This window comes from Mustela nivalis (assembly GCF_964662115.1).
Source record: "Mustela nivalis genome assembly, chromosome: 19".
NCBI lineage: Eukaryota > Metazoa > Chordata > Mammalia > Carnivora > Mustelidae > Mustela > Mustela nivalis.
In genome coordinates, this window is record NC_139038.1 from 21,566,738 (window position 1) to 21,579,937 (window position 13,200).

The 13,200-nt window shown below is 50.9% G+C and overlaps 1 protein-coding gene across 1 annotated transcript in view; it reads right to left on the minus strand.

The window, feature by feature from the left end:
- Positions 1–307: 307 nt before the first annotated feature.
- COG7 (component of oligomeric golgi complex 7) overlaps positions 308–13,200 on the minus strand; it is an 83,092-nt gene continuing 70,199 nt past the window's right edge. The window contains exons 15-17 of the mRNA XM_082714678.1: positions 10,489–10,603; positions 3,231–3,374; positions 308–729 (exon numbers count right to left, since the gene is read on the minus strand). Coding sequence (XP_082570804.1) covers positions 563–729; positions 3,231–3,374; positions 10,489–10,603 — 426 coding nt within the window. The 3' untranslated portion in view covers positions 308–562. The remainder of the gene's footprint in view (positions 730–3,230; positions 3,375–10,488; positions 10,604–13,200) is intronic.

Sequence of the window (13,200 nt, forward strand, 5' to 3'; positions counted from 1 at the left end):
AGCTCGAGTCCTCATCATGGCCGGCAGGCTGGTCCGTGATCTGACCCCCAGCTCCCCTCTAACCTGATTTCCTACTTCCATGCCGCTGACCTTGGATGTGACCCAGGGCCTGGTCTGCGTCGGTCCCTCGCTGCCAGGCATGGCTCTGATCTGTGGGTCTGGGGCTGCCCTCCACCCTGATGCCTCTTCCTCGCTGGTTTCTCTGGTGATTCTCCCCCCTCCTTTCTGGCCTGTGTCCCAGGGCCTGGAGCACAGCACATGGAAGGCACCCAAATATTCACTGAGCAAAGGAAAGAAAACAGCCTTCTTTCATTTCACGGTATTTATCAATCTTCAGATCGGATCATTCAGAAAATCATCTGAAAATCCTGCTCTAATAAATAATACGCCTCTAATTTACACCCCCCCCTTTTGATTATACAAACGAAACAAGTCTTTTTGAAATGAACCGTGCCCAATCCCAGGCAGAAGTTTTTGAACAAATCCATTCTGGAGAGCTGTTGTGACCCCGGAACCCCAGCCCCAGGCCTCTTCTCAACCAGGCTGGGGGACTGGGGGGCTGTCAGTAGTCCACGCTGCGCATGGTAGCCACTGTGGCGGCCAGGCGACGGGGCAGGCCTTTGCTGACCTGCCTGTAATCCTCCGGTTTGATCTTCAGGAGGGTCACGATATTCTGAAGGGTACGGGACGGCTGCAGGCCGAGGGCATCCATCACGTTGATCAGGTAGTCTGTACGGATGGGGAGCAGACACACACAGCTCAACAGACTGAGCACCAAGTGGGACGGAGACAGACGTCCACCCCGAACCCCCCAAAATGCCAGGTGTCCACTCTGCCCCGAGCAGCCAGGCCTTTTTACTCTGAGCGGTTTTCCAAGAGGATTAAACCTACTGTCAGCTTAGGAGCACCTGGGGGACCCAACTAGTTGAGCGTCCGATGCCGGATTTCAGCTCAGGTCCTGGGATCGAGCCCCACGTCAGGCTCCACGCTCGACACACAGTCTGCCTGAGATTCTCTCTCTCCCTCTCCCTCTGCCCCTCTTCCCTGCTCCCCTGCACTTTCTCTCTCAAATAAATAAATCAATAAACAAAATCTTTAAAAAAAAAAAGAAGAAGAACGAAAAAGAAACCCTGTCAGTTTGGCCCAAATCTGGGAGTTCTAATTGCATACAGGACTGGCCCTCCCCCACCACGCACTGCACACTCAGCTCTGCAGCTGGACGAGCCCACCCCCCACAGTGCTACACTGGGACTCCTGAGCGATTGACCACACTCCCCAGTGGACCCCACTGACCACATGGAGACCCCAAGGAGTCCGGGGACACACAGGTTTATACGAGCAGCGACTAAGACTTCCCAGCACAAGCTCCCCGTGTAGACAAGGACGGTGTCCGGGTTGGGGGCCTGGTGCGCTGCACGTTCCCACACTTCCCGTTTCACCCCTTGGGGCCCGGGCTAGAGACCGATTCCCAAGCCCGCCCCAGACCACATCGGTGAGAAACTCCGAGAGAGGGCCCAGGATCCTTCTAAGAGAAGCCCCACGACTCTAACCACCAGGCAAGCTTGTGCGACACTGGCAGAGTGCGGCAGGAGAAAACTGGTTTCCAAGGTTGGGGTGAGCTCGGTGAACCCCTCTCTCTGAGGCCCTGCATCCATCCGTCGATGCTGCACTGTCAAGAGGATGAAATGGGCCAAAGGCCACAAGAGCACCCGATGTGTCACAGGTAACAAATGAGTGCTGCCCTGACTTCCTCCCCGCAGGGCACATCTGAGCCAGACCTGAGGGGAGTGCTCTGTGGTGTCCTCTGGCTCCGCCTTCATCCCGTCCTCAAGGGCGGCAGACAGCACCCCCCCCCCCAAAGCCCCTGCTGCCCTTCTGTCCATGGCCGGCTCCAGCCACAGCCCACCGGAGGTGCCTGCTCTGCCCTGGCGGGCTGGCTGGCTCACGTCCAACTCAGGCTGAGCGGTGTCCCAGGCACCTGTCACCCGCCTGAGTTTACCCGTAAAACTGAGCTCCGCTCATCCGGAGCCCGTCCCGGCCACGCTCCCTGCTGCGGAAGCTCAGTAAGCCCAGGGAGTGGCTAAGGCTCCAGGCTCTGTGGCTCGCACGGAATGGCTGCTTGGTCAGTGCCGAGCGGGACCAGAGGTTCAGAGGGAGCTGAACACAGAGGGAGAAAGAACAGGGACCCCGGCACCCGCAGGCCATGCCGGCATCTCGCCCGTCCCGACTGGCTCCGTCCTCAGTGCGCCTGCCTGTACCAACAGGCGCCGCCTCCGGGCGCCAGGACTGCCTCATCCTTCCTCCCTAAACACAGCCCAGAGCCACAGTGAAGAGCTGGCTGCTCTCTGCGACTGCGCAGGGCTGACTGTGAAGTCAGGACACTGGACTCCAGGCCTGGCTCCGTCCCTAGTGGCCCGTCTCGGGACCCGGAGGAAAGCACCTCACTTCTAGTTCTTCTGTAGCAAAATAGCCTGGTTTGGCCCCGTGGATGCCCAGGTCACAGCTCTGTCTGGCTCCCCAGGGAGCTGATCTCTAAGGCTCCTACGACCCTCTCCCCACCACCCCAAGAGCTGCTTCAGGTAAAGAGGAGACGGGTCCACGGAAGGATACCAAGACCCTGGGGAGACTCCCCTGCCTCCTGCCCACAGCACCCACAACTCAGGGCCCCGCCTGCAGGGGGGCGGGCGCCAGCAGGAGCAGGTGGGCATGTGGCCCTCTGACCAGGGAGGCACACAGGCATCGTACGTGGCCTTGTTATTCAGCTGTCCTATGCCTCCGTGTCCTCACCAGCACTGGGGGCGGGGGGGACCTCCACTGTGCACCAACCCCACAGGGGGGCCCTGAAGGTGGCCTTCAATGTGGGTACGAGGGTTTGGCTCAGTGCCTGGCATGCCTGGGACACGGTGGCAGCCTAATCAGCACTGGTTCGGGGAATTATACAGAAGCAGCAGCAGGCCAGGCAGCAAAGGCAAGTCTGTGTCACTCACTTCAACCCACCTCACGGAAGCCCCCCTCAAGGGCAGCCTACCAGCATCCCCCAGGACGTTTTTCAAAATACAGAGGTCCAGCCTTCAACCCAGACTTCCAGGTCAGAATCTCTGGGGACGAGGCCCAGAGAGTCTGCATTTCTAACAAGCTCCGCAGCCAAGCCCAGAGCTGGAGGGTGGGGGCACCGACAGATGCGATGGGCCACAGCCACCGCTCCGGCCGCCTGCCCCGGGGGCACCCACCGATGTCAGTGGCCAGCTGCTTGGTGGAGTGCGGGGTCAGCTCGGGGATCTGCAGGATCACGTCGCAGTAGGTCTGCATTGTGGCTCTGGCGATGGAGCCCAGCCAGTTGTCGGCCATGTTGTCCAGCTCGGGCGGTTCGTCCCCTGGGAAGGGAGGAAGGGCGTCAGAAACGACCGTGGTCGGGAGGACCCCACCGGCGGCGGCTCTTGCCTCCAGGCGGCCAGGCCCATGGCGGGGGCCATATGCCCGCACACACCAGGGAGCTGCAGTCTCCGTGGGCAACACGGGGACAGAGAACAACTGGTGGTAAGGACGGAGTACGAGGATGATTCCGGAGAGGGCGCAGTCAGGTGAGGGAGAGAGATCTCCGCGTGCCTGAAGGCGAGGGGCTCTGTGCAGCCACGCAGGCCGGGAGTGGGGCAGGAGGGGGACCCCGGGAGAGGACACGCAGCCCATATGAGCAGAGAAGGTGGGCGAGCCAGCACGGCCCACAGGAGACAGGCCCATGGCAACGACTGATGCACAGGCACCGCGGCAGGAGGAGACCCGGCCCAGGGCCCTCCACCATGGATGAGCTGCGTGCTGAGAGCCCAACTCGGCGGGACTGTGGTGAGAGTCACGTGACGCCTTGGTCTGGGCCTCAAGCATGGAGTGTGTGACACACTCCCAGTGCCGCACACGTGGTGACTCTCCGTGTCACATCACCTGTGGGGAAGGGGGAGGAGTCTGTATACAGAGCGGGAGCGGGCAGGGTTGGGGGAACAGGCCTGGGTCGATGAGGGTGCCCTTAGAATCGTAGGAACCCCATCTCAGGGCAAAGAGGCAATGACTGTAGGTCAACAGCAAGGTCGCGAGAGCCAGTCAGGCTGGGGCAGGGAGATGGGGAGAGGGAGCCGCCATCCTAGCCCGACAGGCCTTGCACCCTGAGGCCCGATATTAAACAACAAAAAAAAAGCAGGCGGACAAGTAGAGAAAACAAATACATGTAGGAGAAGATAAGCAATATGCTGCTGTATCACCAATAACAACAGTAGTAATACAGAACACAAAGCTACAAGTCAAATACCATCCGCACATGGGAAAATGGAAACCCCACGGTGTTCACCGATGGGATGTCATGGTTTTTCTTTCTAAAATTGTGACCTTGTTTTACATGTAGCATCTGTACAACAAACACAAACCAGAAAGTTAAAAACCAAAAATAGGATGAACATAACTGAGCACAAGGCTAAGAACACAAGGTCTAGGGCCTGCACCCTGGAAATGGACCGCTGGCCCGGTGGTTGTGTGGCCGGCAACGCAGCCAGGCAGGGTGGCTGGTCTGGGGCATAGCCCTCCCTCCCTGAGACCCTGGCCCAGGACAGGATAAGCCTACCAGGCCTGGGGCGGCTCTGTGGGGTGGGGAACGGGGCGCCCATGCGGGACCGAGAGAGTGGCAGGTACTTGCTTGCTTGCTAACTGGACGAGTCCCGTCTAAGGCCCTGCCAGGTCCACACTGCCCCCCGCGCCCCGAAGGCAAACTCTGGCCGGGGGCCAGACAAGGCCCCATCACGCAGCCATGTCGGGGCTGTAGCCAGGGCGTCGCCAAAGACCAACAGGAGCCCGGAAGTGGGAGCTCATCCCCGGGCTTCCTGAGCACGAGGGACAGTTTCCCAGACACACGGGAGGAGAAAGGGCAGTCGGGCAGATGGCGCACACACGCGGGTTTACAGAAGCGCGCGGGACAAACAGGGCACGTGGGAAATGGTCCTGCTGCTGACATGCGTGTGCACACAGAGCTGCAGAGAGAGGCGCCCCGGGCAATCACTCCTCGGATGCTAGTGGGACTCTCGGGGCAGGAGACTTTTACTCAGGAAAAAAAAAAATCCTCTGAGTGGCTGGGGTGTGAGCACGTCGGGGCAGGAGATGGGGCTGTGCACTGTGGGATTGAGAAGGGTCTCCAATGCGGGCCGGGGAGGAGCAAGATCTCATCCAGTACGTTCTAGGGGATCTGTGGGTTTTTAAGCAGGCAGGAATAATTAGAGGGCAAGGACAAGAAGCAAGATATGGGAGCAAGATACACAAAATGCAGGTGAGAAAAGAAATCTCAAAACGAGGGGCTGTTCGGATTGCTAAGGAAATGTTGAAAAAGAAAAAACTGGGGCGTCAGGCTGCCTGATTTCAAGCTTTACTACAAAGCTGCGATCACCAAGACAGCATGGTACTGGCACAAAAACAGACACATAGACCAGTGGGACAGAGAAGAGAGCCCAGATATGGACCCACAACTCTGTGGTCAAATAATCTTCGACAAAGCAAGAAAAAATATCCAGTGGAAAAAAGACAAGTCTCTTCAATAAATGGTGCTGGGAAAATTGGACAGCTATGCATAGAAGAATGAAACTAGACCATTCTCTTACACCGTACACAAAGATAAACTCAAAATGGATAAAAGACCTCAAAGGGAGGCAGGAATCCGTCAAAATCCTAGAGGAGAACATAGGCAGTAACCTCTTCGACATCGGCCACAGCAACTTCTCTCAAGACATGTCTCCAGGGGCGCCTGAGTGGCTCACTGGGTTAAAGCCTCTGCCTTCGGCTCAGGTTGTGATCCCAGGGTCCTGGGATTGAGCCCTGCGCAGGGCTCTCTGCTTGGCAGGGAACTTGGTTCCCTTCCTCTCTCTCTGCCTGTCTCTCTGCCTACTTGTGATCTCTCTCTCTCTGTCAAATAAATAAAAAATAAAAGAGTTGTCTCCAAAGGCAAAGGAAACAAAAGCGAAAATGAACTTTTGGGACTTCATCAAGATCAAAAGCTTCTGCCACAGCAAAGAAACAGCCAATAAAACAAAGAGGCAACCCACAGAATGGGAGAAGATAGTCCCAAAGGACACTACAGACAAAGGGCTGATCTCCAAAATCCATAAAGAACTCCTCAAACTCAACATCCAAAAAACAGATAATCACGTTAAAAAATGTGCAGAAGAACATGAACAGACATGTCTTCCAAAAAAGACATACAAATGGCTAACAGACACATGAAAAAATGTTCATCATCACTAGCCATCAGGGAGATTCAAATCCAAACCACCTTACGCCGGTTAGAAAGGCCAAAATTAACAAGACAGTAAACAACACGTGTTGGAGAGGATGTGGAGAAAGAGGAACCCTCATACACTGTTGGTGGGAATGCAAGCTGGTACAGACACTCTGGAAAACAGTGTGGAGATTCCTTAAGAAACTAAAAACAGAGCTACCCTATGACCCTGCAATTGCACTGCTGGGTATTTACCCCATACAGAGGTAGTGAAAAGAAGGGCCATCCGTACCCCAGTGTTCACAGCAGCAATGGCCACCGTCGCCAAACTGTGGGAAGAGCCAAGATGCCCTTCAACAGACGAATGGATAAAGAAGATATGGTCTATACATACAATGGAGTATTATGCCTCCATCAGAAAGGATGAACACCCAACTTTTGTATCAACATGGATGGGACTGGGAGAGATTATGCTGAGTGAACTAAGTGAAGAAGAGAAAGTCAGTTATCATATGGTTTCACTTACTCATGAAACATAAGGAATAACATGGAGGACATTGAGTGAAGGACAGCCGAGTGGGCTGGGGGCAATCGGATGGGGAGAAGAACCATGAGAAGCTGTGGACTCTGAGAAACAATTTGAGGGTTTTGGAGGGGAGGTGGGAAGGGGGTTAGGAGGGCCTGGTGGTGGGTATTAAGGAGGGCACGTATTGCATGGAGCGCTGGGTGTGGTGCATAAAAATGAATCTTGGAACACTGAAAAAAAAAATAATTAAAAAAGCAAAAACAAAAAAGGAGGAGGGTGTTAAAAAGCCAGGTAGATGAAGCACCAGGCTCAGCTTTTGTGTCTGATTGTGGGAATGTGTAGTCCTGACCTTCCTGAGCCTCCCCATAGGGCCACTCTGTGTCAGGGCCTACCAGCTGTCCCCTCTGCCCGTAACCCCAGCCACACAGAAGGAAGCCTCCAGGGGGCCCAGCACCACACCTAGGCAGCACCTTTGCCCTGCATCCGGCAGGTGCGAGCCACCTCTGGGGGACCCCACCCCACGGCAGCCCATCCTCAGCACCCCCACCGAGAGCGCGGACGTGGTGGGCACAGGGATTGCAGTTTCCCTGCAAATGCCCCTGCTTTAGCACATGCTGTGTGTGACCTCTGGACACATCACGTCAAAGTTCCCAACATTCCATCTCCTTGTGGGAAAAAGACTTGTAAGGATTTTTAAAACTACCTTCTAACTACACTGATTATGAAAAGCCATTTATTCTAAGCCTCAAAGCTCCTACTGGCGGCTTACCATCTAGTTCTTAAAATGTGCAAATGTTAACATGCTAGAAATCCCCTGGGTAATTCTTCCCAGTTTTCTCTCTGAAATTTTTCATAATATGATGTTGAGAGGGAAAGGCTTAAAAAAAAAAAAGGAAATACCTGGAAAGGCCTGTTGCTGTTTTCCATCTCTGCTACAAATTTACTTTATGGCTGGAGTTTCTTCCCTCCTGACAATGCCCCAAACAAATGCCCAGCAATTAGTAACAGTTTGGTAAGTGAATGAATGACTGAAAACAATTGCAGTTTAACTAAATGTGTATGTTATTTCCTTGCAGTGGGACAATAAGGCCTTCCACTCACCCAGGTGTGCTGTAACAGACATAGACACAGCACCACTATTTTCTTGCCCAAGAATTTGAACTTGAACATAATCGGCATCAATAAGAGATACATGTTGGTGGGGCACCTGGGTGGCTCAGTTGGTTGGGTGTCCGATCTCGGATACATGATGGTGTATTTGTGCATGGAATAATAGGATGCGTGGGATTTGACTTAAATATTCTTGAAAAAAATATGAGAGGAACATAAGAAACAAGAAGCCAGGGGCGCCTGGGTGGCTCAGTGCGTTGAAGCCGCTGCCTTTGGCTCAGGTTATGATCCCAGAGTCCTAGGATCGAGCCCCACATCAGGCTCTCTGCTTGGCAGGGAGCCTGCTTCCTCCTCTCTCTCTGCCTACTTGTGATCTCTATCTGTCAAATAAATAAATAAAATCTTTAAAAAAAAAAGAAGAAGAAACAAGAAGCCGTTCTGGAAGCCAGACGAGCAGAACCTGGGACTCCAGTGTAACTGGTCTCACACCCGGCGTGTTTGGGTCTGTGTGTAGGCATGTGCATGCACGTGTATCAAACTCCAAAAATCCAAACTGCATAATTTAAACGGCTCTCCTCTGTGCTTGCCAATATTCAGTGCAAACATACATATGTGTATATATATAATTCTGTATATATTTTCTACATAGTCAGTCTGATAGGTTAGAAAATGGCATACATTCAGGGAGCCTGGGTGTTTCAGTCGGTTAAGTGTCCGACTCGTGATCTCAGTTCGAGTCTTGATCTCAGGGTTGTAAATTCAATCCCTGCACTGGGCTCCACATGGCGTGGAGCCTACTTTAAAAAAAATAAAGGCATACATTACTTTCCTCACAGCCATTTGAGGATTACTAAAGTTACACATTTCTTCCTGTTTTGAGGTTATTTGAATGCCTTCATCTTACTTACTTATTTTTCCGTGGGGTGTCATCTTTTTCTTACTGATCCGTGGGCACTTTTATACAACAAGGATATGAACTGCCACTACCAGCCGTGTCGCTGTTTTGCTTTAGTCTCTCACATTCAACTTTCAACTTCCTTTAGTTTCTAGCTTTCATTTCAAAGAGTCTTCCCTTCCCTACCCCTGAGTTGCGATTCACTCGTACTGTAGCTAACTGTGAAATTTGTATACAATTATCCTTTTTTTCCAAAAATGATGAGTTCCCTTAATGTGTATGACCCTATGAAACTCACAGAGATTTTATTTGTAACATCTTCACAAATGATTTACAGAAATTTGACAATGCCTATTCTCTGTGGGATTAAAAAGCCCAATGTACTGATGTGATCAAGTGTATTGATTATACTGAATAATTCCTCTTTTAGCCTCATTAATTTTCCTTTCAAAGCCTGAAAGAGAGGTGCACGACATTCTCAATACTCACGTGGTTTTGTCTCTCAAAATCCTAAAATTTTAGGATTATGACACCAAACAGTTTAATGGGATAGGAATAACCAAGTTGGCATAAAATGTATCAATAAATCACTTTCCTTTTGTGTAATTTCCATCTTTAGTTTTAACTTTCTGTATTTCAATTTAATTCATTTCAATTTTTTATAGTTAATATAACTTGCTAATAATAAAAATTTTTGTCATATGGACAACATAACCAATAAAATGTAATGTATACCAAAATATAAAATTGATTTTTATTTTACATTCAAAAACAAAAGCAGCAAATCAGCTTTAATTACAGCTTGGATTTCAAACGCTTATCAAATGGAATAAAATATGTTTGGCTGATCTAACCAAAAAAGAAAAAAAAGTTTCTCCTATTTTGGGTAGCTTCTCATTCACAGCGCTCACTGCTGTGCCACCTGACATGTTAGTGTACCTGACTGTCACAGGCTAACTGTGGGATCTGCCTTTTATCAATGTAATGACTCACTTTGGTCCCATCTATTATCTTTTGCTCTGATTCAACATCACTTTCTTGATTTCTTTTTATTTGCATTTATATGGTATGCCTTTTAGCATCTGTTTAAACTTTTCAGTGTGATTTTATTCTCAGGGTTGTACCTTCTTGTAAGCTGCTGAAATCTCTTCTATACCATGTGATTTTTCTGTTTGCTCAGCCTTATGAAGGGAGGCCTATAAAATCCCTTATTAGGAATAAGAGGATTTTTGATCAGAAAGTATGTGGTCTCTGTTCAAACGTGTCAGGGCCCAGATAATGGGAAAAGGAACAGTTGTAATTACTGTATCTTCTTGTCAGTTTAGAGATCCAGGAGCCTCGGGAGAGCGAGGAACAAGCTCCAACCAGAGGCGTCTGGACAGAAAACAGCACTTCTACAGTGAAGAGTTTGTTTTTGTCCTAATGAGGAAAACTCTTCTTGCGGGGGCCATTTTACTCGGCACATGGTCCAAAGAAGGGGCTTGCACTGGCCAGGTGGGACCCTTGCCTGGAGCGCTAGCTTCCCCCTCCCGTGGGTACATCTAATTTACCCTGGGACCTCCTGCCCCTGCCTCCCCACCCGAGGGGCACTGCGGGAATTCCTCCCTAATCCACTCTGTGCTGCAGAAGTTCCCCAGGGGGATAACAGGTGGGCCCCAGGTTTGCATGGGGCTACAGTGAGCCCCTCCTGGCCTCCATGCAGGCCCTGCTCACCTTGCTCAGGAGGATAGGGCAGCTTCCCAGCGTGCAGAGCCAGCTCCAAGGCAGAGTCCTCCTGAGTCACAAAAGGCTCAAGATTCAGGGGGAGGGACATGATGTACTGCCCGATCTGAAACAGAAGAAAGCACTTTCAGCCCCACATTGCCACATACGGTCATTATTTCTGCAGCATGTTCGTGTGAAGGCAAACCGGGGGCAGACAAAAGCATGAAGCCTGGGGCAACCCCAACTCTGATCTTTCCAGCCTGTGCTAATACTGCCATGACAGGCCCCTACAAAAATCAACGGCAATTTGCATGGACGTCACAGATTCACCCTCACACTCCTGGCCCCGCTATTCTTGGAATGCACTCAGTGCAATCTCTACCTGAAATGAGGTAATGGACACTGACAAGCAACTGTGCAAATAAACATAAATGATGACTATTCATGGGTGCAAAACCAGGAAAGTGCTAACACCCAGAGGTGCCCGGCCAAGCAAGAATCTGAATCCTGTCCTCTGAACTTGGCTGTGCGTCTCCCCTTTAGAAGGGATCTAAGAGAAGGAAGGAATTTTGTTGGGAAGAAATGCCATTTATAATTATAAATTAATTTGGAGGGAACACTACTGATGTCATAATACAGACTCTAGAAATAAACATGGACAACGCCTTCTTGGCTGGTGGGGAACTGCAGAAGACAGGCGTACGAGACATTTGGGATAAGCCCACAAATACCACAATGTTGGTCACATCTGCGGGATGCACATGACTGTCACCACGGGTATACGTCAGACGCTAATTTCTATTCAAACTCCTGTTTTGTGTTTTAAGGTAAGTATATGTTTTTGTTTCAAAATAAGGTTGATTTTCAGGTTACAACAACATACTGCCTTTTGTTTTTGTTTTTTTTTAAAAAAAAGGTCTTTGAGCCTGGGTGGCTCAGTGGGTTAAAGCCTCTGCCTTCGGCTCAGGTCATGATCTCAGAGTCCTGGGATTGAGCCCCACATCGGGCTGTCTGCTCTGCGGAGAGTCTGCTTCCTCCTTTCTCTCTTTGCCTGCCTCTCTGCCGACTTGTGATCTCTCTCTGTCAAATAAATAAATAAAATCTTAAAAAAAAATTTAAAAAAAAAAAAGGTCTTTGAGCCTGTTGCTTTTTGTTTTGTTTTATTTTGTTGTTGTTGTTGCTTTTTTTTGGTTCTATATTTGTTCCATACCTTTAAACTTAGAGTTGATACTGATTCTGTCAACTAAAAGCCTTAGGATTATCCAAGTAAGATCTTCCTGTCCTGGCCTCACACACACCCAGACTCCCCAAATCTCCCAGCCCAGAGGGAGATTCCAAACATTTCCAAACACTGACCGTGGGCTGACTCTAGTTAAGTCCCAACATCCTCTAGTCCATCATGCTAACGCAACAGGGTTAGTCTGCTCTTCCTTTAAGGAGGCACACGGATGGTAACATAAATCCAATCAGCATTTTTTCTTTGCATTTCCTTAGTATGATCCCCTACTCAAACTAGGCATCTGGGCCACTTTCCTCACTAGTCACAGCTGTCCCTGTACACGGCAGCTCGAACACGGCAACAAATGCATCATTTCCCCACAAGGCCGGAGGCAGGGACAGATGCTGGTTTCTGCGCTCGGATCCCTCCATTCTAATTCCTCGTGGCAGACGTTCCTGAACACCTACCATGTGCAAGGACCCCAGGCATACTCCTGTGTTTGGTACAGCTTTCCTCTGGGGCCATACCTTCTGGCTAAACCCACACACCCAGTTTTACCTGCAGTGAGATGTCAGGATCGTTATACCTTACATCTATGTTGCTTTTCATTTTTCAAAGTCTTATCTCCCATGGTGCCCCTCTAGAGTGCCCACGCGGCTCTGTGCGGGAAAGGGCATCACCGGCGAGGCAGAGTGTCGTTCGGGGGCAAAATTTCAATAATCTGACATCTCAAACTTCAGCTGCTTGGTTGAGCCTGTGGGGACCACTGTGGTTGCTAGACAGACCCCACGACTCCAGGTCTCCCTCGGGAATTCTGTCTACATTCATCTTTCTGCAGTCAGTGTGGAAAGGGATGCCTACCGGCTCAATGAGGACGTTTGTCTGCTCTTCCCACGTATTCAATACATACTCCTTGCTGTTCGGTTTGGGTAAGCTCAGTGACACTGGGAGAGTGAAGAGCTCTGTGGTCAGACAGCCTTGGGTCTGAGTTCTGGCTCTGCCGCTGTGTGATCTTCCTGGGATCCGCATCTCTGACAGGAGGACAGTCTCCTACTGACTTCAGACAGCTGTGCCAAGGATGATACATGCACAGAGCGCCCGGCGTCCTAACAGAGCGGCCCCTCTCCATTGCCCAGAACCTCACTGCTTGCCCGTGAACGCTACCGCCAACCAGCTCACATGGTTGCTGTCAAGATAAAAGTCTGTGTGGACCCTGCACCACCTCACGGCGGTGATGTGAGCCGCGCACTGTCCTTGCACACAGCGTGCGTCCGGTAAGTGCTCATTTCCGGATTCAGCTCATCAGCCCCCAGGTACAGACCTGAACTCATGGGGGGTTACGGCAGGTGGACAAGGGCCCTGGCCTGGATACTAATCTGGGCCTCCCCTACTCCTCCAACAGCTCAATTTCCTCAACTGTAAAATCGTTCAACAACCTCTCCAGTCCCTTCCAGCAACATCATTTCCTCAATCCACTCCGACTGTAACACACAGCGTCTCAG